The sequence below is a fragment of the Cupressus sempervirens genome, chromosome 10 (genome assembly GCF_028749045.1).
Source record: "Cupressus sempervirens isolate cs-2001-9-10 chromosome 10, ASM2874904v1, whole genome shotgun sequence".
NCBI classification, from domain to species: Eukaryota; Viridiplantae; Streptophyta; class Pinopsida; order Cupressales; family Cupressaceae; genus Cupressus; species Cupressus sempervirens.
In genome coordinates this window covers 907,651,416-907,679,216 of record NC_143127.1, presented here as the reverse complement: position 1 = coordinate 907,679,216, position 27,801 = coordinate 907,651,416, and the positions used below count along the sequence as shown (strand labels likewise).

The 27,801-nt window shown below is 35.9% G+C and overlaps 1 protein-coding gene across 1 annotated transcript in view; it reads right to left on the bottom strand.

Annotated features, from left to right (window-relative positions):
* The window catches only part of LOC149536938 (ribonuclease III domain-containing protein RNC1, chloroplastic-like), a 109,190-nt gene extending 81,613 nt beyond the window's left edge, over nucleotides 1-27,577 (bottom strand). The window contains exons 1-3 of the mRNA XM_089806467.1: nucleotides 26,652-27,577; nucleotides 25,317-25,521; nucleotides 24,966-25,166 (exon numbers count right to left, since the gene is read on the bottom strand). Of these exons, the coding sequence (XP_089662593.1) occupies nucleotides 24,966-25,166; nucleotides 25,317-25,521; nucleotides 26,652-27,532 (1,287 nt within the window). The 5' untranslated portion in view covers nucleotides 27,533-27,577. The remainder of the gene's footprint in view (nucleotides 1-24,965; nucleotides 25,167-25,316; nucleotides 25,522-26,651) is intronic.
* Between the last annotated feature and the right edge of the window lie 224 nt (nucleotides 27,578-27,801).

The window sequence follows — 27,801 nt, the reverse complement described above, 5'->3', positions numbered from 1 at the left end:
TGCTCATGATGATGTAGATAGATTATTCCATTCACAAATGTGATGAAGTAGAGAGACTATTCCATTCACAAATGAGGCTGACCCATATCTTCTGAGACTATAAAGAGCTTGAATCTGAAGACAACATCACACCCATAACCATATTCTATGGGGTGGGTGAGCCAAGGGCAAGACATTCAAGTAGGCAAGCAATGTCATCTTTCATATTCCATAAAACCATTCAAAGATGATGTGATCTGTAATGTAGCTCCTCTTGATGTGTGTAATATTTTGTTGGGGCAGCCATACATGTATCAACGTCATGGAGTGTATGAGTCAAGGCCACGAAGCGTGACAATCAAATTAGGTGGACAAAAGTACCGGATTCCAGAGGTAAGTCTTGCACACTCTGCATCTTTGATTAGCGCAAAACAATGTAGAAGGTTAATAGCCCAAACTGGTACATTTGTGATATTAATGATCCATCCAGAGGAACAAAAGAAAAATGTGTGTAATTCCTATTCCATGGTGTCCATCACAACAAAACAACAAAGATTAATGGATCAAACTTTAACAAAATATCAGAATGTGTTTGAGTTACCATCAGGGGCACCCTCACATTGCCAAGTTAGACACTATTGATTTGATACCAGGAACCCCATTGCCTAATGAGCCAGTATATAGGAGATCAGTTCTAGAGAATGATGAGATAAAAAGGCAAATACAAGAATTAATTCAAAAAGGACATATCCGCCCAAGTGCATCTCCCTATGGTAGCCCAATTGATCTTGCAAAGAAAAAGGTTGGTACATGGAGGCTTTGGATTGATTACAGATCATTGAATAAGATAACTGTAAAAAATAGATACCCAATTCCTCAGATAGACAATCTCTTAGAATAGCTCAGAAGGGCAAAATTCTTCACTAAAATTGACTTGAAATCTGGGTACCATCAAGTACCAATTGATCCAGCAAATGTATGGAAGACTACCTTTAAATCTAAAGAGGGACTATTTGAATGGTTGGTGATGCCTTTTGGTCTCACAAATGCCCCAACCACATTTATGAGGATGATGACTAATGTTCTTAGGTCATTCACTGACTCATTTGTAGTTGTATATCTAGATGATATTCTAATTTTCAGTAAAACTTGGGAAGAACATTTGCAACATGTAGAACAGATACTTTCTACATTACAAAACCATGGACTCTATGCCAATAAAGAAAAATGTTATTTTGGTATGCAAACTATTAACTACTTGGGATATGTTATTGATAGTGAGGGTGTTCATGTTGATCCTGAAAAGATCCAAGTAATTAAAGATTGGCCTGCTCCAAAGAATCTCACAGAATTGCGTAGCTTCTTGGGGTTAGTTAACTTTTATCGTAGATTTGTGTTTGGATTTTCACATTTGTCTTAGCCTTTGAATCATTCATTATGAGGAGGTATGAAAGTGAAATTCAAGTGGACAAGTGCTAAACAACAAGCATTTGAGGAGTTAAAACAAAGGTTATGTTCTACAACAGTTTTATCTCTTCCTGATTTACAACAGTCTTTTGAAATACAAACTGGATGCATCAGAATATGCATTGGGAGCAGTCCTCATGCAACATGGACATCCAGTTGCCTACCATGGTGAGATTTTTTCTAATATAGTGCGTAGATATCCCACCTATGACAAAGAGCTATATGCTATTGTTCAAGTTTGCAAGTAATGGAAACATTATATATTGGGAAAGGAGACTATCATACACACAGATCACAAACCCCTTCAATTTTTGCAAACACAAGGTAAATTACATAATGATAGGCATCAAAGATGGTCAGCTTATCTTCAACAATTTCATCTCAACATTCATCATAAGAAAGGAAGAGCCAATAACGTAGCAGATTGTCTGAGTAGGCCTCCAATTGCAAGAATAAGTATGGTATTAGAATTATGTGGTCAACAAACAGAAAATTGGACCCACTTGTATGGACATGATAATGAATTTTCTGATGTTTATACTCAGCTAGTGGAAGGTAAGCATGTGAATGATTTTTACTTGCAAGATGGAATGCTCAATCACTTTGGCCAAATTTCTGTTCTTGAGGAAGAATGTAAGAAGTTAATATGGGAAGCTCACTACAGTAAGGTTGCTGGTCATTTTGGAATAGGTAAGACTACTGCTATACTACAAAAATATTTTTACTGGCCAAAAATGAAAAATGATGTGATGAAATACATTCAAGCATGTACAGCATGTGCCATTGCAAAGTCTGCGAATCGTAAGATGGGTTTATATTTACCACTTCCTATTCCAGATAAACCTTGGCATTCAATTTCAATGGATTTTATGTCTGGTTTTCCTACCACAAAACATGGGCATGATTGTGTATATGTTGTAGTTGACAGATTTTCAAAAAATGGCAATCTTGGTGGCTTGTAGAAAGGCAATCTCTATTGAAGAAACTGCAAAACTCTTTTTTGAGCATGTTTGGGTTCATTTTGGGCTACCAAAAAGCATTATTTCAGCTTTCTTAGTAAATTTTGGTCTTCATTATGGAAAATGATGGACACAAAACTAACAAAGTCTACTGCTTTCCACCCTCGAACAGAAGGTCAAATAGAGGTTGTTATCGAATGATTATTCAAATCCTGCGTATGTATCACTCCAAACATCCTCATACATGGGATGAGAGCCTTCCCTATGTACAACATAGCTACAACAAGGCAATTCATAGTTCAACTAGCCATAGCCCATTTGAAGTTTGTCTCAAATATCAGCCCTTAGCACCAATAAATGTTTCTATTCCTGTTATGCAACCTAACTTGGTACCATGCTTGGATAAGGAGAAGGACAAAGCAATGAAGTTCATTGATAGAATTCATCATTTGCAGCAACAAGTTCATGAAATTTTGGAGCAGACCACTAAGAAGTATAAACAGAGGCATGATGAGCATCGAACTCCTCATAATTTTCAGGTTGGGGATATGGTTGCATTTCCAAAAGGAACGCTTACAAGGCCCTCATAGGAAGCTTTGTCCTCTTCGCTATGGTCCCTATAAGATTATAAAGAAAGTTGGTGAAAATGCATTTGAACTCAACTTGCCTCTATTTTTGGGCATTCAACCAGTCTTTAATATAGAACTGTTGAAGCCATATTTCCTTCCTTTACTAGATATTGCAAATGTTGCTAAAGGAATCAGTCATACAAAGCTGAATCCAGAAGCTGTCAATCCACTTCAAAGTGATCAAGTAGTGGAAGTTGTCATTAAGAATTTGAGGAACCAGAAAATCTATTTGTACAGTGTAGTAAAAGCAGGACAATTTGCTCGACAGGGAAAATAGCTTACATGTGAACAAATCCAACTTCATTTTCCACATCTGATGCAAAGTGTGGATGAAATGGGGCCCATTTCCTCTCAAGGAGGAAGGAATGATCAGAACACAATCCAAGAAGATGCAGAGGATGTTGGCACAAGCAAAAATGGGAAAATATCAAAATTCATTTTTTCGGTATTTTCTATGTTCTAGTATTTTGCATTTTCGGAGGTCTCCAAGGCATATCTGGGCTTTGGCAGGGCCAAGAAGTCATAGTGCTACGCTTAAGACTTTGGACAATAAATGTAGAACTTTAGAAGATCTTTCCAGAAATTCTGACAGTTTGTGATTTCGAGCTACGAGTAGAAAGTTACAACTTCTACAAGTAGAAGTAGATTTTAATATAGTTTTTATAGCTAGAGTTTATTTTGAAATTAATTAGCTTGTGGACTTTTCATTTTCATATCCAAGGGATAATGGTGACCCTTGGGATCCATCAAACTTGTATAAACTCTATTTTTTGAAATGAATGGATTACTTTTTGGCTTGTAGAACATCTACTGTTGCATTTTAACTATTTTTCAATTTAGTCACAATACCACGGGTTCCACACTGGGTATTGTAACTTGAATTCGTAATTCAAATCAACAACACAGCGAACAAAGGAATTCACCATGTTTATGTCTTCCCTTGTGTCGCAGCTTCGCCACCTTCTTTGACTTAACCTTTATTTCATCTGCGAAGTCGTGATCAAGTTAACTGTTAGCTTTTCGCAAGCTCGCAACTTGAAAGTGAACCTTTTGCTGACCACGTGCAACATCGTTTGACTTAACCGTTGCTGCCATTTTCGCATCCTCGTAGCTTGAAAAGGTTTAATCTATTCTGCCACCTGCAAAGATGTGATGGAGGACTTTTCACTATTTCGCAACTTATCTTTCATACCTGTAATATAGCTTGTGACATTGTGAAAATCATTGATCCAAACTAATCTGACGTTTAAGAATCCATCTCTTAAGACAATTTGACTTTTCAACCAATAACGTGGACCCCTAGATGTATTTTGCATTATTAATCTGATTTCCATCTCTATTCTCACCACCTTTGACTAGGGAATTTTGCCATTGTTGAGCAGATTGAGCATTTCTGAATACTTCTATTGCCTCATCTGCATTCAATCTGATTTCTCTTGCTCCTATGATGTTCCTATGATCTGCGCATTGGTCTTGAGTTTCAATCTTGATGCTTTTAGTTGTCATCTGCTCTAAATGCAATGTGATCTCTCCGTTCAGATGTATCATGACTTCAATGAAATACTTGATCATAGAATTAGGGTCTCTGAACAACTTCCTTCTCATCTAGGAAATGCATAGACTTACCCTCCTTTTCCTAATCACCTAATATGAACGAATGCATTAGATTGCTTTTGAATGCCAACCTAGGTGCAAGGGATAGATGAGAAGAGAAGTTCCCTAAGGGCAATCTATACACAGACATGACATCACATTGACTCAACCCTAATCTTAGGAGTTTGAAAAATATAGGGAGACTAAAATCATGGCAACATGATCAACATTGCATTAAGGTCAGTTTCAATAGTTATCATGGCAAACTCATAATTAGTTATGTAGAGAGATGTCTCTGCAAGAGACGTGGTTTTTTTTTTTGGGGGGTTTTTTTTTTTTTTTTAATATCGATGTATGTAACTTGTATAAATAGAGATATTGATAAGTGCAGAGCAAGGTACAACAGCGAGATCATATATATTGTTCAGATCTATATTGTCTTCTCATCATATCTCAGCAACATATAATGTAGAATCTAAAGATCAATGATTAAATTTAAAATACCTATAAATTGTAAATCTGATCAAAACTTAATATGGTATCAAAGCCAAGTACACTACCAAACATATAAAGTTTTATGGATTTTTTAAGTCTGGTGGAAAATTCTTCAAATGTCATTGCTAAGTTGGACTAATGGCTAAGGTGAATTTTTTCAACTAATTGTATCCTGCATGATATTGACCTGTTCAAAACAATGTTGTGACATTGACTTGTCCCTTCTATGAAGATGACACTGCTTTGCTGTAATGGATCCCACAAAACTGGAAGCTGCTGGAATTATTGCCCCTACATGCTTGCGAATAAAATCCTTTCCCGAGGAGTCACCAAGGCATATGGTACATAATACACTGACAAGCTCCTACAGAGTTATTCCCCACAATCTTCTTCTAATTTGAGTTTTTTTTGTTTCACTTCGACCATTGTCGACCATGATGAAATACTCTGTGTCGGCAACAAGTCAAATGCTTCCTTCGCAAAATCTTTCAAGGTTCTGACAAAAAGCCTCATTGCATGACTTTCCAAATCCACCTTGTATGCATGTAAGAATCCATAGAAAGCATTTAAATGATTGAGAGCGCATTTACTAACATCTCCGTAGAATTTGGGTGCAATAAGTGATAGTCTTAAATATAAACCATTAGGATCATATTTGAATCTTCCCAAGTCCAATGATCTATCTTCACTTGGAAGATATTGTTTCCTTTTCTTTGGTCAAAACATTTTGCAATAACAATGTCTACTCTTTCAAGAATATGAAAAGTACATTTCTCTGAGTCACTTCCCTCAACAGAGTCACTAATGATCCAAGCACTCCTTTTGTTTAAGTACAATTAAAATACAATAGAGTCGCCGCCTCCAAATAGAGGAAATAAATTGTCTTCAAGAATTTGAGTTCTTGCCAGTAGAGTACACCTCATCGAAGATCAAACCTGTAGCAAAGACTTGAAGAAAAGATATACAATACTTCTACAAGATCAAGTCTTAGTAAAGCAATTTAAGATTTATAAAAAAAATTATGAGATAAAAATCTTCAAGGAAATGTACTGTAAAAAAAATTATCAATTAAGAATTTTAAATATATCAAAATACTCTAATAAATAAAATAGAATTTTGACTCTTACTAGTCTACAATCAAAAATTCATAGGGCTTATTTTGCAACGTTCCCCAGTAGAGTCACCAATCTGTTGGTTCTCAAAACTGCAGATTGGAATCCTACGAGTCTTGCCAACTCGATGCTGGGATATCCAACCAGTTATGGCCAACCTAACGGGATTGATCGATGCAATCCAAATCCCTTGCGCTTCTGGTTGTGCAAAACCAAGGCGGGTGTACCTAATCTTGAACAAAACACTTAAGCCCAAGATGCTTGTAGCAGATTGATTAGAACACAAATACAACAAAAGTTTTCCAAGTGGCAAGAATTATGGAAAACCTCACACTTGCAATTTATGAATTAATAATAATAAATAAAAATATGAATGTTTTTAAAGAAGTACAGATTAATGCAACAAATGAATATATTAATTCTTCAAAGGGAAAGATATGAAATAATTGCCAATATATGGATTTTGAATCAAGAGTAAAATAAAGACCAGGGCTTAATTAAATGGGCAAACAGAGTCAATATGATAAGTTGAAACATTCAACTTTATAATGTTCAATGTACTTAAACTATAAACAAATTAATAATCTAGACGCGATGGATCAATTATACGAATGCAATTTTAAACTAGTATAGGATGCACTTTAACATTAATGATATGGAGACAAACTAGACATAAATACGGAAATAATTAAATATTTCACAATATTTATGTTTATCAAATTTAAAATGCAATAATGACCTAGTCCACTTGTCCGAACATTAAAACATTTATAAAATTTTAAAAATAATTATAAAGAACACAACTTAATAATATTTCAACTCCAAAATTTAAAATAAACAATTATGCCGGAAGTAAAATCGCAATAAAGACACTCCTTACAAATGATCTATCTACTACGAATCTATCCGGACTGCATAAAATTCACCCAATAATTCAAATCCACGAGCTTTGTTGAATCGCTCATTCCTTTACCAATGAAAGAATATAATATATCAAATTGTGCATAGGATATGTAAAAATTTTAATATGAATATGAATTGTTGTTTGATTTTACATCTATATTTATAATACACAAAGAGGTGTCAGTTGCCTTTCCCGGCATCGCCTCCTTTCATAATGAAATGCTAACCATACAAAACTTTAGTATAATTTCTGACTTAGTGATTAATGTTTCCTGATCTTTAAATTATGGCCAAAGTTAATTTTAATAGTTTAACCGACGTAGTTTAGCCGATGGAGGAACAAATCGAATTCTCGTGCTCCATATCCGTGAGGACTCTTCCTTCCTTTCTTTTATGTGTAGATTCCTGTCACAAAATCATCGTGTTCCACTTTTCATACGAAGATGTTGGTAGTTCTTGAGTTCTCATATCAAATAGGATGTTCTCCACTTTATTCCAGAGCGGTCTTCTCCAGACAAGATAATTCCTTCATGAGATTTAGAAGTGAAATCTGAATTGGAAGAATACCATAGGTAACACTTCTGTGCGCTTCCTCTTCATTGCATACTTGCAACAAACACACAACATCATTAGACCCAGATTTTTCTAAGCAAGACTTGGATTAACAATTGGAAAAAGATAACGCAAAAACTTTTGTAGCCTCTTCTTGATGAAAAATAGACTCCAAGAATTTTTACCTGATACTACCAAACAATTAACTTCATCGTGACCGTACAAAGGTGCTGAAATTGTGCAAAATCTATTATTTTGATGCTCTCATTTTTCTTAAAACAATATACAAGATGATGGGATACTTTTTCATACTTGAAATACATCGTGAGTGAGTGCATGGAGGATATCACTGAAATCTTATCACCATGAAACAATTATCTAGGCTTTTGCAAAGAAAACGTCTTGTCATACTGAATGATGATAATCATTCCCGTTTTCAAAGTCTGACGCTTCTTCCATTTTATGTGCAACAAAATCGTTGAATTCAACAAAATATGCTTGTTCTTGTTCCACATGGTTAAGCACTCTCTATAGCACGTATACGTGTGTACATTATTCTAAAATGTGGCTTTTGCCTTCTTTTCATCTGCTTTGCTGTAGTATAAAATAGTGCGTGGCTTGGCCTTTCATCATATTCCTTTGAATAAAACAAACACATCATTCATACACCCTAATTGAATTCGATCTTCAAAATCTGTCTCCATTATAGCTCACGTTCCAGATATTTGATGCCATACAAGTTCTATCTATAGGTTTGACATCACAACTTCAGACTTCTAAACTTCATGACTTCTTCTTTTGTATACATGACTTCATGACTTCTTCTTTTCTATACATGACCCCATATGTCTGCCAGAAATGTGATTTGTAATCAAAGTGCTAAATGTTTTGTCAGTCCCAACAAGCATTTGATTAGAAATTGGTCAGAAATCCTTAGGACAAGATATTTCCTTGAAGAGAGCATATATTTCATTGACTGAGTAAATTATATATCTAATATGCTGACCTCTATATGCTATAGACTATTTTACCATTTGCTGAGTGTATCCATGTATCACTATTGTTGAGTGTATCCATGTATCACTATTTCTATGTAGACATTATGCAAGCTGCAAATGCTTTACTTGCCTTTGCCAATAGTATTATTTCAATTTATATTCATAGTATTTCAACAAGTTTGGCAAATTGAAGGTAATTTCCACTTTATTCAAACAGTGAGTTTGGCTCCTCATACCTTCAATATTGGGAATGGTTACCTTAGCAATCTTGTTCATGCTTATAAATCCTTTGATATCATCAATTTTCAACATCAGTTCACAAATGGAGATCTAAATTTTTAGGATCCATCAACGTGAATGGGCAGTAGAGTTTAGCACTGCCCTTGGGTTGTGTTGATGCGAGTTTTATACCACTTACATAACATATTAGGATTTGAATATTCAATACGAGATATTAAACATGCAACTCCTCTCTTGAAAAGTTATTACTCATGAAGACATAAGCAATAGCTCCAATGTTCCTTACACCGTTGGATACTCGCTCAGTTTTATCGATGTGATTTGTTGGTAATCACGTAGGCGGCCTTACGCTATTCATTCGAGGATGACTTGGACTTTGGTGGAATGAAGGTGATGGTGACTCGGTTTGTGAAATATGCAGACGCAGATAATGTCGATGGTCGCGATGATGGAGGGTGTGTCTGCCGATGATGATGTTGATGGGAAAGCGATGGTTGTGGAAGGTGAATGGATGAGTTCTATCACTTGATCTACTCTAACTTGCTTCTCTAAGCTTCGACTACCCAACTACTTACTATTCTACTCCTACTGCTATGAATGGAAGGTTAGCAAATGGACAGGGATTGAACCTAATGAGAGCTGACCAGTGGCCTCACTTCCACAGGTGCAATGATTCAAAGGAAAAATAAACTAGTTTACCACACAAAACTTCCCAACCAGCCGCTAGGATGCTAGTGGCCTAGTATTGATTCCTATCAAACATTTACCAATGCTACCATACAACTATTCATCTACTTTAACTTCACTTAAACAACTTCAAATGAAACCAACTTTAACAACTTGAAAAGAAATCTAAGTAAGTGGAAGTAGAAAACATGCAATAATACCCAATGTTCTTAATCAACATGCAAATCGCAACAATGAAAAAGAGAGCAATTTTGGTATCATTTTCGCAACAATTTCTTCGACACTTTACAAATGAGAGCAAATGGCCTTTTATAGGGGCCAGAAATACAATAGACGGTGGAGATTAAAACAAGATCAACGATCCAGATTAGATCCTCAAAACCCTAATTAGGGTTGCCACCCCATCGGCCAATGAGAAGCCGCCACCTCATCAATGGACCAATGAAAAAGTGCAAAAAGTGGCAACCAATGAGAAGGCACCAAAATAGTGGCCAATCAAAAATAGACAATTGTCCTATTCTAGAAGAAAGGGGAATTGCCACTTGGGCTTACATCAAATGATCTTCTAATATAAATCTTCCCTTTTCTTTCATTTTCTTAGCTAAGGCAATGAATTTAGCTAGCCTTTCATTAACTTCTTCCATAGGAGGATAAGGTGTGTGCTTCGCCTTGAGTTCTGCTGTCTTTGCCACGCTGTTCGCTGCTTGTAGTATTTTTTCATGATCCTTCTCATATTCCTTTGCAAATCCAATAAAAGTGCTGAGAGAGGAAAGGGTGCCCAAATGCTTTTTCCTGATGGCAACCTTTCCCAACTCATCCAACCTCAATCCAAAATCTGTTTCATTGACATCCTCTTCTCTAATATTCTCAAAATCAAGTGCCACTATAAGCCTCGATGATCTATTAACTCCTTTCCTTCCCTTGCGTATCCAATTCTGCTTTAGATGAGTGTAATAGGCCCCTTGGTTATCTTGAAATGACTTAGTTGCTTGATCCATCATTACAATTGTCATGCCCTTGTACTGGGGAATGTTAAATGTTTCTTCAATCGCTTGTTCGCCAATGCTGGCCAACACTCTCTTCCCTCCATCAAAAATGATGGAATTACTGTTTAGATCAAATCTGAATGCACATTCCATAATCAATTCTGGACAAGGCAATGTGGGAGGAAAGGCCGCTACGTGTACAATTCCACTCTTGTAAATCTTTTTTGCCAAGGGGGATTGTCCTTCCTTCAGTCTGTCCCTCATCCATATCATGTCCACTGTACAGATATTGGTGTCAGTTATTCTCTTCATTTTCGAGAAGAAGAAAGTATTGGGCGTCATATCCTCTTTGTCTTTCTTAGTGTTCGCCCGCTTGGGATTCTTACTTGCACTATCATCCTCCATGCTCGTCGCCCTATTACGGGATGGCAGAGTGGTGGACCAAAAGGCAAGAAGAACCAAGCGGAGCAATCCTTAGCCTAGAACGAAAGATGGATATATCAGCTTAAGCACTCCTTGCAACTCTAGATGATGAAAATTCACCTTAACTGATAAACTTACAGCAACTTTTCGGAACCTAGGATATGACTTTCAAGAAGTTCAAATCCCTTTGCAAATTAGAAAATTACACTCCTAAAACTATCCAACACTTGCCTTCTATGCAAAAATCAAACTTTCATATGTATCTCTTCTCCCAACAAAATTGCCAAAATCTGGTACAAAAATGCAGTCCTAAGTAGAAAAAAATCAGACCTTCACCATGAATTGCTCAAAAATCAGAATCAAATCTGCCTCAATAAAATGCTAAAGATGGAAAATTTTGCCTTTGTCTCAAATTCGCCCAAGCATGAAGTCTGAAATCTGCCCACAAATCTACCTAGGGCACAAATCGCAGCCCACAAATGGAGGAAAAAACCACCAAAATATGCAAGAATTCTGCCCACAAAAAAATCGCCAAGGTCTGACAATGAAGAAATGCAAGCAAAAATTGCCCAAGCATGCAAAAAACTGCCTTCCACTAAATTCGGCTCCCACAAATTTCGCCCAAGTCTGGAAAAAATCTGCTCCTCCACAAAATTCGCCCACATGGAGAGGAAGAAATGATTTGTGAAAATGAGATGGGGAGGAGACTCCTTTTATAGCCAATTTTTTTTTCCATAAAGCTGGCCTACATGGTCTAGGAGAAAACAAAAAACAAAAATTAAATTCAAGTTAAGGCCCACAATTAAATACTTAGCTCAAAAAAATTAATTTTGCTAAAAGAAAATTGCACTTTTAAATTTACCAATTAGCTCCAATTGCAAAACGAAATTAAATGGCCTTGAGGGTATTAAATATTTCTATTTAATGAGGGTTTAGTAATTAATACGTCATTAAATTTGGATTTTGGCTAACCAAAAGCCATTTTTTCAATATTAAATTACCAAATTCATTAAAAACTTAAAAGTTTTCTAGGCAATTAATCCGATTAAAGCTAATTTTTTTGCAATTTTCTACCAAATCGATTTTGCCAAAATTAAAAATTAAAAATTAAAACCGCATTTAGAACCAAAAATCGATTTTTTTGCAATTTTCCTCATTTCGACAAAATTAAAAATTTTCACCAAAGAAAAATTTGAGATTTTCCAAAAACTTAAGTCTAATTAAAATTTCTCTTTTGAGAATTATCCAAATTTACAGAGTTAAGACCAAATTTTCAAAAGAAAACGCCTAAGTACAAAATTCACAACTTTATCCTGCCAAGTTGAAGTTAACTTAAAAAATTATTCGGCCTAGGGATAAAATTGATAGCTCTGGAAAATCAAGTTAAGAAAACCGGGTGAAAATAAGCTAAGCCTCCCCATATTTGTCCTGAAGATGCCAAGGCGTGAAATTTTCAAAACTCAAAAAAAATTGGGCAATCCAAAAATTTGCCAAGGCGATTAGAAAAAAGGGGGTCCCCAAAAATTTTGGGGCGATGGTGTGAAAATCTCACAACAAGTTGTCAAGGCAAGAAGTCACAACATTTGTTGGGGAATAGAACGAGATATCTGAATCAATACTCCATTGAAGGACTGCATATTCAAGGCAAGGAATAACAACCAGCGGAGTTTGCAAGAGACTAGATCCAATGCAGCAGAGGCTTTACCTTCCAAGCTTTTGGCTGGTTTCACACAAGATATGCAGGCCCAGCCTACTAAGTCTTTCAGTGGAGGTTGGCATATTAGAATCTCTTTGGCAAGAACACTATTTATTCAGCCTTCCCTTGTTTTACTTGATGAATTTACCAACTATTTGGATCCTAGAGCTGTTCTCTGGTTAGAAGAATATTTTGGAGGAAATTTTAATGTTTCCGAGGCTAGATATCCAATTAAGAAATTTGAAAATGGCTGAGAATTTTCCTTACACTTCTTGAGATGTTGAAAGCACACAAGAAGGGTACTCGAAGGGCAACAGTGAATACATTTGGATACTTTGCAAAGGCAATTAGGCTACGGGATGTACTTGCTACTTCGTTGAATTATCTAAATGGAAAGAAACATCAGAACCATATATGTATAAAAGTAGCTATTGCTATAGTGGCAGAATTTTTCAAAGAGGCCTTGAGATGAGTAAGTATGGAAGTAGTAGAGAATTTGAATGTATAAGGGAAAAATGTTTGGTAAAGTATCTAAGTGTAGAGGAAGTGATCGAGAGTCAAGACAAAGTTAAGTTTGAACTCGAAGATAGAATGAAAGGCATTTGAAGGGTGATGATAACGAGCAAAATCCTCACCTGTGGGTGGATTCCATTAGGGCAAGAGGATTTGGTAATCCTCTCCTCCAACAAAATCTCGCCACGATTGGAGAAAACACCAACCTGGTCTTGCATAATGTGGTGAAGTGTTTGAACATTTTCAAGAAAATGTCAAAGTATATGGAATCTAACAAAACACCGAAGAGAGTGAGTGAAGGAAGGGATGGCATTTAAAAGATGAAATCCTCACACCTATCAGATTTCCACCCAAATAGAGGATTCTATCATCTTGAACCATGAAATTTCACCCATCACCTTAGAGAGAATCCTAGGATAGTATGCAATTCCGCCAAAATAAAGGACAAATTGAGATTTAGTGAGAAAACAAAAATGATGCTACCCAACTCAAATAAACTAAAAGTTACAATCAAAGTAGTGGGAGAAAAGTTTTATCTTCAAGGGAGGGCAGAATTGAAGATTCTATCCTAATGCATGTTGCATTTCCGCACAAGTAAACATTTCTTAGGCCCTTCATGTTTCCGCATTGGCCAATATCACACCAATGTGATGGAGTTGAGCCATGTTTTACACAAGTGGAAGGTGGAAACTATGGGTTAGTAAAGTTATCATCCTCAATGAAAGACAGAATTCCGCCCTCCCACAAGGATTTGTATACTCTTTGTTGCTTTGTTTTTTCCCCATACAAGGGCCACGACTTTGAAATGAAAAGATGTGCATTTAAAAAAAGCATTAAACCATTCAAACAAGGTCGACCAATATGGCCTGAAAATTAAATTAAAAATAATTTCTCATTGGCCACCAATCGGCCTATATAAAGAAGTGTCCCTGCACTCTAGACATTGACTATATAAAGTAGTGAAGAAAATAAATTATCAAACCAGCTCAATACCAATCTTTTCTCTGCATGGACCATCAAACTTCTTCAAAGTTGGCAGTGATTTTTACGAACTGAAGATAGTGATTTCATTAATGTTCCGTGGAGGCATCCAATAAGTTTAAAGACTGCAGCTCTTCTTAATTCCAAAGCCCAAATCCTTTTAGATTCTAAGGTGGTGAAAAAATAATTTTGTTTATGTTGAAAAGCCTTCATTTCTTAGTTAAATAGGAGTAAGTCAAGAGAATGCAATTTAATTTAAATGGCTTCCCTTTTTAGTTTTAATTTTCTATTATAAATCATTGAAATATCAGTAAAAAGAAAATTTAAACTTAAAACTTCAATCTCACTCTATCAAGATCTTTAAATAGGGAGTCAAATAAATTAGATATATTGTTATTTTTTCTTTTGATTTGACTTCTTATTCAAAGCCAGTGAATCTTAATTAACTAGAAAAGTGAATTTAGTCCAATTAATATAAAATCAAGTTTTTAAAAAATTCTTTAACTAGAGGATATTTTAAGTTCTTAAGAACTTGGGCAATAAAATTCGCTAAGATGTTGAAAGAGAAAACATCTTCAAGATCTGCTCAATCGTAGCTTATCAATTTGAGCTTAAATCATAAATCCATAGCTTAAGAGTTGAAACCTTAGATTCCAAGGACTCATTGAAGATTTGTCGTACCAAGAAAGAACATGGCTAGAGCTAAGCCTGACAACACCAAGAAGGCAAGGCAAGCTCAAGTGAAGAGCGACTCTGAGGAGATGACACCGAAGTCTAGTTATACCACCAAGCATAAGAATATTGGAGACACTAGGATGGGATCTCTCGACATGGTCCAAGTAAGGAAGAGAATGAAAAAAGAAACAAATTCAAGGATCACAAAGATGATCGTAGAGAACGGAATGGTCCATGAAACTACATTCTCCCCTACTAAGCATTCCCCCCTACTAAGCAATGCATTGAGTTGATCTTGGTATATGCAAAGAACTACAATGCTCAAAGAAAGGAATCAAATGCGAAGTGAAGAAGATGCTTATACTTGTGCTATCAGTCAAAGCCATCCGGTTGGCTTTTGACATGCCATCACATGAAGGAAAGGTCTACATCATCAAGGAGGATGTTAAAAGCATTACGATGATCAAGTAGATGCTTGTGCAAAGATGATGAATAACGTGTAGATGGTTGAACCATGGAGTCATTACTCCAAACTCTTGAAGTTAAAAGAGAACCATATCAGATTTCAAGTAGGATATCGGGGGTTTTATCATGATGTTAAATTGGGTGATGGGGGAACCACAAGGAGGCACCTTTAAGAATTGGATGTTCTACTTCATTGACAATATCTTATTATGGAAGATGATGTTTGCATGGGTAAAGATTATCACTATCAACATTGGTCATCAATTGAAGACAATTAAGGACACTAAGGCATTCTACATGACATCCCATCTTGCCTAAATGTTGGCCAGGTTGTTTAGATTTGAAAGATTGAAGGCTTTAGGAAAGTGTGGAACCGAAAAAAGGGAGAATAGTTAGTGCACCAATGCTATCCACAATTGCACATTCATAATCACAAGGATTTCAAAATCTTCAACAATATATTCCCCATGAAGATTGTAAGGCAGTTATAAGGAATTCCATATGCAAGACTTACCAAAGAAGCCAAAAAGCTTATTGAAGACTATGAGTCGTGGTACATCCAAAATGACAAATTCACATACATGTGCATATGTGAAAACACAATTTGCCCAAGGAAGCTACCAAGGTATCCTACAAAAAAGATAGTCATCATGGAGGTAGAAACGCGGTTGTTTTCTTATAATTGAATTCTAAAAAGTAGACACAAGCCCAAATTTAAGTTTGACTTCAATTTGCAAAGTGAGACATGCCCATCACAGGGAATAGTTAAAGCAGTCAATGCAAAATTGGAATACTATGGGGCTAGGCTTCTATCAATCAAGAGAAAACTTCGACCCCAAAAGAAAGATTAAATGGGCATATGGAAACCAATATTTTGACATCCCCCATTTAGAAGACTATTGGGCTAATGTAGAGGACGATGTAGAGGTTAGAAAGAGGATATTCTCAAGGTTGATAGCTGATGAAATCAGAGAGTACAAATGGAATGGAATAGCTATCTTGGATCGCTAGAGTATGATGCTGAGGAGACTTTGATACCACTTCAAACAATGAATTTGAACTAATTGATTGGAAGGATGAGAGAAAGATTAGTTTTGAGACCACGATGATTCCAGAAACACTCCACACCCAGCAATGGTTAAGTGCAAAGGTTGTCGATTTATCAAGAAAAGGGATACCCCTAACATACAGTAAGATGAAAGAAGTTGAAGAAATTGAAGAGGATTCATCTGAGAAGCCTCAAGGACCAAGTGGTTGACAAGGTGCAACTAGCAAGAAAAGGAAAAAAAAACTATGAGTGCTCCAACAAATAGGAATACAAAAGAAAAGGGAATAATTGACAAGCCTTAAGGGAAGAAACAAAAATAGGCAGCTCCTTCATTCAAAGAGAGCACCACTGCAAAACAAGGCAGGATTATGCCATCCCGAGATATAGAAATACATTAGAAGATTTCTTCTGAATCAAAGGGCAGCACTAGTGAAAATTCTTTAGGTTATTCCCCACTAAGTATCTTCAAAGCAAAACAAATAGTGTCTCCACAAAATGATAATGGCAACCAAGTAGTTGATATCAAGGATTCTCCTCAAGACGGAAAGGTTCCTCTCCTAATAAAGGTCTAAGCAAGGAGGTTGCAATGATTCCAATCAAGAGTCATAGAAGAAAGAAACCTAATCTAGCATTAGGGGAGTGCACAACACCTGATTGGTTCTAGGATGTAATGCAAGGCGAGAAAAATATTGTTGAAGCAAGACCGGTTGACAACATTGAAGATCTTTTATAACAAGAGGACGAAGAGAGGCAACTTGCAAGAAGAGCAGCTAAGATAATCTTGTTAGAAAGTAAAGTCCACTAGTATAATAAAGACAGGTGGAGGGTGAATCAGTTATGCACTTTATATAATCTTTATCAACTTTAACAAAACTAAGACATGTAACCAAAAGATATAACAACCACAAGATGATAATCATGCAAAGTGACACAAGATATGTTAATTAGGGAAACCCTTGATCAGAGGGAAAACCCCAGTCAAAATGATGCCCACAAGATGATGTACTAATATAAAAGTTCCTTGTGAAAAGATGTGATCCCATTAGGAGTCAAATAAATACAATCAATATATGAGTCCCTATTAGGATACTTTGAATCCCTGTTAGAAGATTCCAATCCTGTTAGGAGTTGTTCCAACCCTATTAGGAGCTGATAAGAAGTCAACTAAACTCACTGTCCAAATTGTTTCAGAACTATTCTCCCTAAACAATTCAGGATAACATATCCATGAAAATGAACTGACTAAAACAACAATGTATCTTGCCAATACAGTTCCTTTGAAGTTCCACAGCATCACCAGCATCAATCTTTGCTCTAACCTTACCAAAATTTGAATCCAACTTCGTACATAATCACATTACATTACATATGACCACATATGATACACTTTACAACCAAGGAAACACCTTTCCTTTATACCAAGTCCTAATAACTAATTGAGTCGACCTTGAGGCTTTCCCAACGTACAATGAATAATATAGGACCATCATAAGATATGAAAATTAAGTTCCACGCACTACAATACAAATCACATGAATAATATAACTCAATCGACCTCCAAGGAATAACCCACACGTTATCCTTCATAGGTCTTCGCAAACTCAAAACCAAATTCCATCTCAAACATAGCATTATGAACATGTCTATGACCAAAATCCAAGTGCGTTGAACGAGCTTTAACTCCATCAAAAAGATACAACACAAACAACAGCATACAAATTCCTATACACTGGTCTACAACCAGTCCTTTGCAAAACTTCTATAACTCGTGCAAAACTCCACAACTCTTTCCATGAACATAGACGTAGCATCTATAAACATCCAAGACCATAACTCTAACCCTGCTGAATTTAACTTTGCAACCACGAACCGCGTCGAACAAGACTATCTCTGCAACTCTGCTTGAATTGTCCAGGAAGCTAATATGTTGACATCAATGACAAACCAAGTCATGAATGCAACACATAAGCACTCAATCATCTCCAAAAGCATACTAGAAATCTCCATAAGGCATTCATGCCAATAAACTTGAAATAATTCAAGGACGCGCAAGGTCCAAGTTGTTATCCCTAAGGTGAGCAAAAGGAAAGACAACGTTCAAATCTAGGACTATGAGATAGTTGAACATGAGTTAGGAACCTACAAAAGAGATAGAGTATGAGGAGGCTCACAATGCTCTCAAAGCCATGCAGAAGATAATGGACAAAGAAATCAAGGAGGAGAAAAGGTACAAGGAGGAAAACTAGAGGATAGCATTTTGCAGGAATGCATACAAACCAATTTAGTGAATAAATCACACGATTCGCTTGCCCTTGACAGTGGGGATATCAACATAGAAGGTGCAAGGATTACACTTCAAGAGACTCGGTCTTGGGTAGATAGGGTATTACAAGAAGGATTAGCATTCCTCGCAAGACTCATTGAGCAGATCCAGACACTCAGGGCTAGATTCCATGCCTTCATTAGTCTTTGAAATGAGTTTTTTGCCTATCAAGGATAAAACTCTACCCCAGCTACAGGCTATGGTAGATACTCCTAAGCAATTATTGATGAAGGGAACAAGGATTAAGGCAGGAGAAAGGAACAGCATAGAGGTGTGGTACTTTGCTCTAGCTCACAAGCTAGAAGCTTTGGAAAAGAAAAGGAATGATATTGTTCATCTTGGCATTTCCATCCAAAACATAACCACAAACACTTTGAGTGAAATTGTAGTTGCCTTTAATTTTGAAGAGCTAAGTGAAGAAAACATGAACTTGGAAATCCTGAGTAAAAGATTGAGTCTTAAGTGAAAGATTGAGTCTTAAGTGAAAATGATATCATCAGAAGTAAGATCTTGAAAGGCCTCTCATCTCTTAGACTTCTCATGACTTCAATGGGAGATAATAAATCTGAGTGGGAGAAAACGATTGTGGCAGCCAAAACTAGAATGGATTTAGCAGAGAGGAAGAACAATTTGATACACACCTATACCTCTTATGAGTGAAGTCAATAGCATGGTGTCCAAGTTCATCAGATTGGCAAGGAAGGAGAGAGATTAGTTGTCTAGGTGGCGAACTATTTTCTCATTAGTTAGTTGTTTAGGTGCTTGATTCTGATTGGCCCACATTTGTGACGCCCTTTGATTGGTTGTTACTCATGTAATTTTTCTATTGGTCTATTTTTGGGATGCTTGAATCTCATTGGTCAATATGGTGGTAACCATGACTATGGTTTGTAGGATTCAATGTGGACCATTGATTTTGATTTAATCTTGTTCATACACTGTATTTGGGCTCCCCATATAAGGATTGCTCCTCTCATTTTTTAAGATTATGTTGGAGAACTGTTGCAAAAATAATGCAAAATTGGCTCTACTTGTAACAACCACATTTTCCGGATCTTAATTAACAACTAACATAATCAAAGAAATACAGTTATTACTTCATTTTTCATAGGAAGACAGTTAAATCAGTTACGTTCATATGAATGAGATTAACAGTTAAAATTAGGTAAACAAAATTCCATAACTAAGAATTGAAAAACACCATTAATGAATTTACTATGGAAATTAAATTCTACCTACCATGGAATTTGAACCGAGAAATCATTGTAGGGATGCTTCTGCAATCACCTAGATTAGTCCACAAATATCACATAGTATAAATTGATGATTACCATCAAATACCACTATATCAAAATCAAATGACAATTACTTTCAAATACCACTATATCAATATCAAATGACGATTACCATTAAATAACACCATATCAATTAGGGCATCACATACCATTGTATCAATTCGGGCATCAATTACCATTGGATCATTTAGGGCTTCAAATACCACTATATCAATTAGGGCATCAGATACCACTAAATCAATTAGGGCTTCAGATACCACTGTATCATTTAGGGCTTCAAATACCACTGAATCAATTAGGGCTTCAGATACCACTGTATCATTTAAGGCTTCAGATACCACTAAATCAATTTGGGCTCCAGATGCCACTGTATCATTCCTTTCCTTTTGAATGCTTAACTATGGCAATAACATAAGATTAGAAGATATGCTCATATTCATAATTCATATAAATGAAAGATTAAATTAACAATCCATCAGATAAATCTATCTCTCGCAACTAAGTGTAAAATAACTGTATCATTTAAGGCTTCAGATACCACTAAATCAATTTGGGCTTCAGATGCCACTGTATCATTCCTTTCCTTTTGAATGCTTAACTATGGCAATAACATAAGATTAGAAGATATGCTCATATTCATAATTCATATAAATGAAAGATTAAATTAACAATGATATAACTCAAGTAATCTTACCTTCTTGCATATACATCATAAAAGTAAAAAATACTTGTTTCCGACAAACGTTTGAATGCATAGCTTATCTTTGTCTAATGCACGTCCGACATCTTGCGAAGAGGGGAAACATTGTCAGGGGCTTAACCACCCAACCTCGGACCATAACTTTATCCCCATGCAATCTCTAACGAGAAAGGCCCTACCTACCCGGAATTAGACATGGAACATCTGGTCATCCTTTGAGCATCCTGATATCTAATCACACCACTCGTCTTGACAACAGGGAAATACAATAAACAGGATCATGCATTAGCTATTAAATATATTTCATCTAAGTTATTCATGTCTGATTTCTCTTTTGCTTTCTTGCAGATTTATTCCACCTCTACACCATTCATGTCTACACAGCCGGTGATTCCTAGGTGTTTTGGAAGTTTATGAGCATTTTGCCCTTTACACCTCTTCATCATTTCTTGGCTATACTGTCGGCAAATCCCAGGTGTGTGAAAAGTTATGAGCATTCTACTCTTGATCATTGTTTATATCTTTTATCATAAATTGTGGTAAAAATAAAACATGTTCTTAATATCCATACCATTCATAAAGGTTCTTATTACACTTAGAAACTCTTCTTCAAGAGAAACTATTGAACTCTCTTCATGATGATTTTGGAAGTTATGAAAGTAAGAAGAAATTTCATTATAAAAGACAAGAATTATTCAACAAGCTAAATAATGTGATCATAGATAAAAAAGAAATTTCTGAGCCTAGCCGACTGCTATAGTAATTGTATTTAAAACACTAAAATGGAACTCATGACCTGATAAGAATTCGGTATTGTTTGAAGAACTACAAATTGATTTGTTCCCTCCTATTGCTTGAGACATCACTTCAATAAATATAATCTCTAATTCTCAACCAGAATACTTGCACGACAAGGAGTAGAAAACGTACTGCTTGAACAAGGCTTTTCAATTGATATTGCAAGGAATCGACACAAATAGAATTTAAGAAATCGGTGTTTTGAAGGCAGAGTAATAATTGGTAAAGATGGAGATCACTACAGACAAGTAGTCGAGTGTTATGGAGGCAAGAGATTTCTGAAAACGTAGCAGTAGAAGACAATCGGGTGTATGGAAAATGGTATCCATCTCTCTCACGGCTTCACTATAATAAGAACAAAATCATGACTAATAAAAGGAAGTCGGGTATGCTTGAATATATAATTCGGATGAATGCAAGAAGTCGAATACTAGGAAAATAATATATATATATCTCTGCCACTCTCTCGACTCATGATATAAAAAGGTTTAAAGAAGACTCTTTGGCTTCCGTAACTTAAAGAATATCTTGCCAATTAAAAACGCCAAGTGTTTAATCGGTTACAAACAAGGAAAAGAATAAAAGATGGAAAAAGAGTTGGAAGGTTATAATTTGAATATTATTGTAGTTTAAATTTATATACATACGTGTAAACATATTGGTGAAGTGGCATTATTTTATTATAATAAAATATGATGGTATCAATTCATTTTTATATCTGTGTATGTATATAGATATATATTATAATAATATGGTAAAAGATCATTTAAAATCCTTTGAGGTACGTTTTATATTTTAACTCAATTATTATATGTTTCTCAAATTATTTATTTAAATAGCTCATACAGTTTCATCGAAAGTATCCTAATGTTCAAGTCGCTAGGTCCTCAACCCATTTGCTCAATGATAGTGATGTTCCTGTGCCTAATTCTTTTCTGACAATGCTCCACCCCTTCGATGTGTTTCCTACAAGGAAATTCTCCACAATTAAATCATATTATCATAACAAGTTATAAATAATCATAAGGCTAGCGGCCTTTTCAATTCCATGAATTCGTGATAAATAATCAACTAGCATGTTATCTTCACATGAAATTATAACAACTAACCATCTTACCATTTTGCAGGATTATAACAAATTTAACTGTCCACTGACTTCATGTGAACCTCAACAACTATATTTTAAATTAGGTCAAAAATTGGGATGTAACGCTACTAGTCATTGTTGTCTTGTACATGGTGATTGTTGTGATGAAGTTTGAATCGTTGCATGGTTACCTTCATCCTCATTTAGAATAGATTTCCATTTCAAGTTGTTGAGACAAAGTAGAATAGAATTCACTTCAAGTAGTTTAATTGAATGAAAGTCGTAGATTTTCACTTGCATGACTTGAACAAATCTGGCCCACTAGCTTCTTATGAATTGTAAGATTCCCTTGTGTGGTTATCCATTGAATGATAATGCTAAACTTCAATCAGTATTGAATTTTTACTTCGCATCTGTTTGATGTAATTAAGGAGGAATTATTGATTAAAAAATCTTGACATATACCTTAGAAGCTTGCACTAGATGAGTCAAGTTACTGATTAAGCTGCATCTAGTAGAGTCCAAACCATTCATGATTCCTTACATTCATGGTTCTAAGTAGAAATAGTTAAACTTTGCAAGTTTAAGTCAAAGTGGAAGTTTGAAAAATCAAAACAATATATTTTCATTGCACATTATGAAGCCAAACCTTTAGAAGTGTATTGTCAAGTCTTGAGAAACAGCGTAAGTCCCCAAGTGTTTACCAGCATATCACATTATTTCGCTGAGCATCCTCAATTTGAAGGGAACCTTGAAGTCATTCCATGATTTTACTTTGCAAGCTTAGCATGAGAGATGATCTTATATCAAGAGAGGAATGAATGTTTGATGTTTCACTCCAAAACATTGAGTGTTTGATTCTGCATGTTGTCTTGGAACAAAACTCACATCAACACTGTTACAACACCAAATGTCTATAGCAATGTCTTTACCACATCTGCACCACTAGAATGGCTAACATATTAGCTATATCAATTAGACTTTAATTAGTACTCACGCTGCCTTATCTAAGATTTAATGGAAAGTAGTCAAGTACATATATTAAGAATCCTGCCAAGTTAATTTCTTCAATGTTTTTGTTTTCATCCTGGGTAGATTGATCTAATAGGTGTACAGGGTTAATGTAAAAGAATACTCTTACAAATGTGTTTCTTTATATACAAAACTCCAAACACAGGACAGGCTTTTATATTTTGGAAGATTCATCTCCACATTAACAGGATTCAAAATGCACTCACTACCATCAAAAATAGAATGTTTCATCAGAAATTGAATATATGTCATGGTTATCAAATTGGCAAGACGGTATTCTGGTGTAAGTTGCTATACGTATCCAAGAAAAGTTGCATTCTAAATTATTACTCGCTGTTAAATCCTGATTGCTCCATCTATGAGCTTCGAGGAATTAACAATCAAGAGGTTACCTTCAACAGCATCATTAAACATAGCTACGGAAAATTAGTAATTTAACTGATAATGCATCATTGTTTGGTTCCGAGTGGTGGTTATATGACTTTTGGGCTAGCCAGACTTATAAGCGTTTATTTCCTTTACTCAACTCTCCATGCTTTGAGCAATAAGCATGTACAATTTTGAGCCAACGCAATGATATATTTCAACTCAAAAGCATCAGAAACCCAAATCCAAAGAAGAACATCTCACTCAGTTTCCATACAAAAAAAACCCTTGGAAGTAGTTATTAAATTATGAGGTAGCTTGGACATAATAACTGTGGGACACTAGGTTCATTGCTTGGATAGGCATATTCTAATATTCCTGCATAATATGGTACTGTAGCACTAATTGTGAAATCCTCTGCCTCTTTAAAATTTGTTTTTAGAGTTGGACTGGCATGAATGCTAGGCTTTGTATTTTTTTCTTACCTTTTTCAGACCTTGTTTTCAAAAAGAAGAGTCATGTCTTTTGTCTTATTTTCTACATGTTCTATAGTTACAGAAAACTTGAATACTTTCATGCAATCATCACTTTAATCATGGATATAAAATCCATGAAATTATCTCTGAGGGATTACTTATGAAATTGAGGCTTTTACTTCCCCCGATAATCATTTCTCATGAGAATGGTTCGGAATTAGTTTGTAAAATTTTATGTAACTTTTCAGGTGATTTTCATTTCTTTTAGCTGCCGAATATCTAATCTTCTCAGAAATTGTACGCACAAATTTAAAGCTTAATAAAAAGGATAATTTAGTCCTTGTTTGCTGATAGACTTCAGAATATCATGTAGCTCTAGTATTCATTCTGCTACCTGCTACAGTAGTTCACCATTTCTTACTTTGATCATAAACATTAAGTAGAAGATAACCAGGCATGTGACATAAGTCGAGAGAACATTTAATACCTGAATTGCAAGTCCTAATTCAATGTTTCTCGCCTCAGTTGCCTCAGGGATTGTGTCTGACATTGGTAAAGGATACCCTAATGCTTGCAAAATATGTGGCAGAGAATCTACATCCCAAATGTTTCCTCGAAATTTATGCATTCCAGGAGGTACACATGCTCTATGAAGTCTTGGATGTGCAAAAAGTGCATCTGCAGGACGCTGTTCGGCACTAATCAAAGCATTAAATATAAAACTCATCTTAATAAACTACAAGTAAGCAATAAATCGCCATATAAATACAACATAACTGTGTAGGACATTTCAAATTTTTCATCCTTTATCCAGAGTTAACAACTTCTCTTGTCTTACCTTGTACGTAACAATTTCTTGCCAAGTTAAGTTTTTCCCTTCAAATTCAGAAGACACATAATCAATATCTTCCAGCTGTCGCCTAGCTTTTGGCTGACAATCTTCAGCGTCTGGGTTCATTCCAAATACTTCAAAAAGAACACGATATATTTCAGTTGTCCCAAAACATAGGTAGATTGCTGCCATGAGTGCAAAGAATACTTGCCTGTCAATATTGGCATGGAAAGCATTAGAAAAAAGAGGTTAGCTAGATCATGGAAGAAAATGAAGTTCTGATTTTTTACAAATATGACTAGAACTACACATTCCTAACAATTGTAAATCCCTGATTATTGACCACAAGAAAATAATAAATTCCAAGCAAGGAGAAGCTGATCCAAAAGTATTTCCTTTTTACCCTCATAATTCAAAGTTTTCCTTAATTTCTTTCCAGAGAGAAGAAGGCCACCAGTCAAGGTGGCTTTCTCATTAGCCTGATGTATGATTGTAAGATAGATTTGAGGGTTCCATTAACTTTCCATTTTAGCTATTGTAACAATGATAAAAATGCTTCCGCTTTTCAGGCATAGACCCATTTATTTACACCACTATTTTCCTCAACTAAATTGAAAAAAAATCTGAAGGTCTTTCTGACAAATATAGAGAAATTTTTGGCAAAGATAAACCTTTGCAACTAATTTTGACATCCTTGTTCAAGATGTACGATCGTAAGAAAGATTTGATGGTTCCATTAACCTTCCATTTGTGCTCTTGTACCAGGTGAGAAAAAAACTTCTGCCTTTCAAAGTATGGACTCATTTCATTAAGCCACTATCATGGCCGACTGAGTTATAAATATATTTTGAGGCTCGTTCCTGACAATTATGAAGAAATTTTTTGGCAAACATAAACCTTTGCAACCATGTTTGACATCCTTGTTCAACAGAGTTCGGATAGGAACAGATTAAACAAAAGGAGAACTACAAAAACTAAGCTTGACATAGCCAGCACTTTCAATGGTCTCTCCATGTTTTTCATCTACAAGATTTTTACGTAATTTAGAAAATGAGAGGGTTCGATTGATTGGATTAAGGCTTCCGTGATAGGCCTTTGATATATGCCTTCAGTAATGGCAGAATTACTGCTTAATGATAGCTAAAAAACCTTTATAGTATTACATCCAAACCACAGTTCGTCCTGGTAAGTGCCTTCTAAATTTTGATCAATTTTCCTTTTCGAGAATCTGTATACTATTAAATATGGACTGTGGTATACACACGCACAAAATCATTTAAAGACTCGCCAACCAATCTCAGGTATGGGATTAGTTTAATATTTATAAAGATTTGAACTTACTTGACAGTTGGTTCGCGCTCATGCCTCTTCAACTTTGTTATGTCATCATAAGGAAAGACTAAATTGTCCAGAGAAACAACCTTGATCCAATATGGCAACACTCTCTTGTTTGTCAAGCTGTATACCCTCTCTCTGAGACAAGCAGGAGGCTCCTTCGGGTACCTCTGTAGGAAGTATTCTGCCAATGCAAGGTTCACAACAAACTCGCCTAGAAATGCAAGTCTGGAGTGCCCATTTCTGACATACCTGGCCTTCTTGGACCTCTCACTCTCCTCATGCTGGAAAGCAAGAAATAATAGCGTATCAAAATGTGCAGCAGGGCTATTCTGATCAACGCTGTTCAGGACCTCCAGTGGGTAACCAAGTGCCTGCTTGGCCTCCAGCAGATTGTCTTCCATCCAAGCCCTGTCATGGTCACCTAAATCCTTCGAGGGCAAGCATGAACTCAGCAGAGGAAACGATTTCAGCGATAACTGGGGGCTCTGAAGAAACCTCTCTACTAGTTTTCTGTCATCCATGGGTGTCTTCAAAATGTATGTTTTTGGTGGCAGTTTATACTTGTGCCTGGGACTCCTTTCTCTGGTTCTCATGTCTTCTAATTCTCTCAGGAGCCGTTGAGGGCTGTTACTGGGACTACTGCTTTCTGTGTCGGATGAAATCCTTGTGACTGCATAAATCTTGGACTTGGGGAATACCCATCTTATTTTTGGTGTTCCTTTCACTTCCCAGTTTGACAAAATTGAGTTCGAATGTGAGACACATAGGCTTGAAGGGTGAACGTTAGAATTTCTGAAATGAGGGGCGAATAAAGATGAGTGTAGAGTGTCCATGAACGAGGAACCGCAATGCTGATGCAAAGGAGTAGATGATGGCCATGCCATCTGTGACTATCAGGATAGATTAAAATCAATGGTACTGTTGTTCATAACCAACGTCGTCTTTTGCCTGGGTAGACTTATAAACGATTGAACTCGAAGATGTTGAAGGGATAAAAATCTCTCTTCTCTAAATTATATTATCTTGGCTACAATTTCCCAAATTCCTATTGGCTCGGTTACCTGTATTTATCACGGATCATGGTCTCTGGGCGTTTAGATTAGCATATGTAAAATTTCGTTGTGTTTCCGTGGAGAGAGCGATAATGTAATGG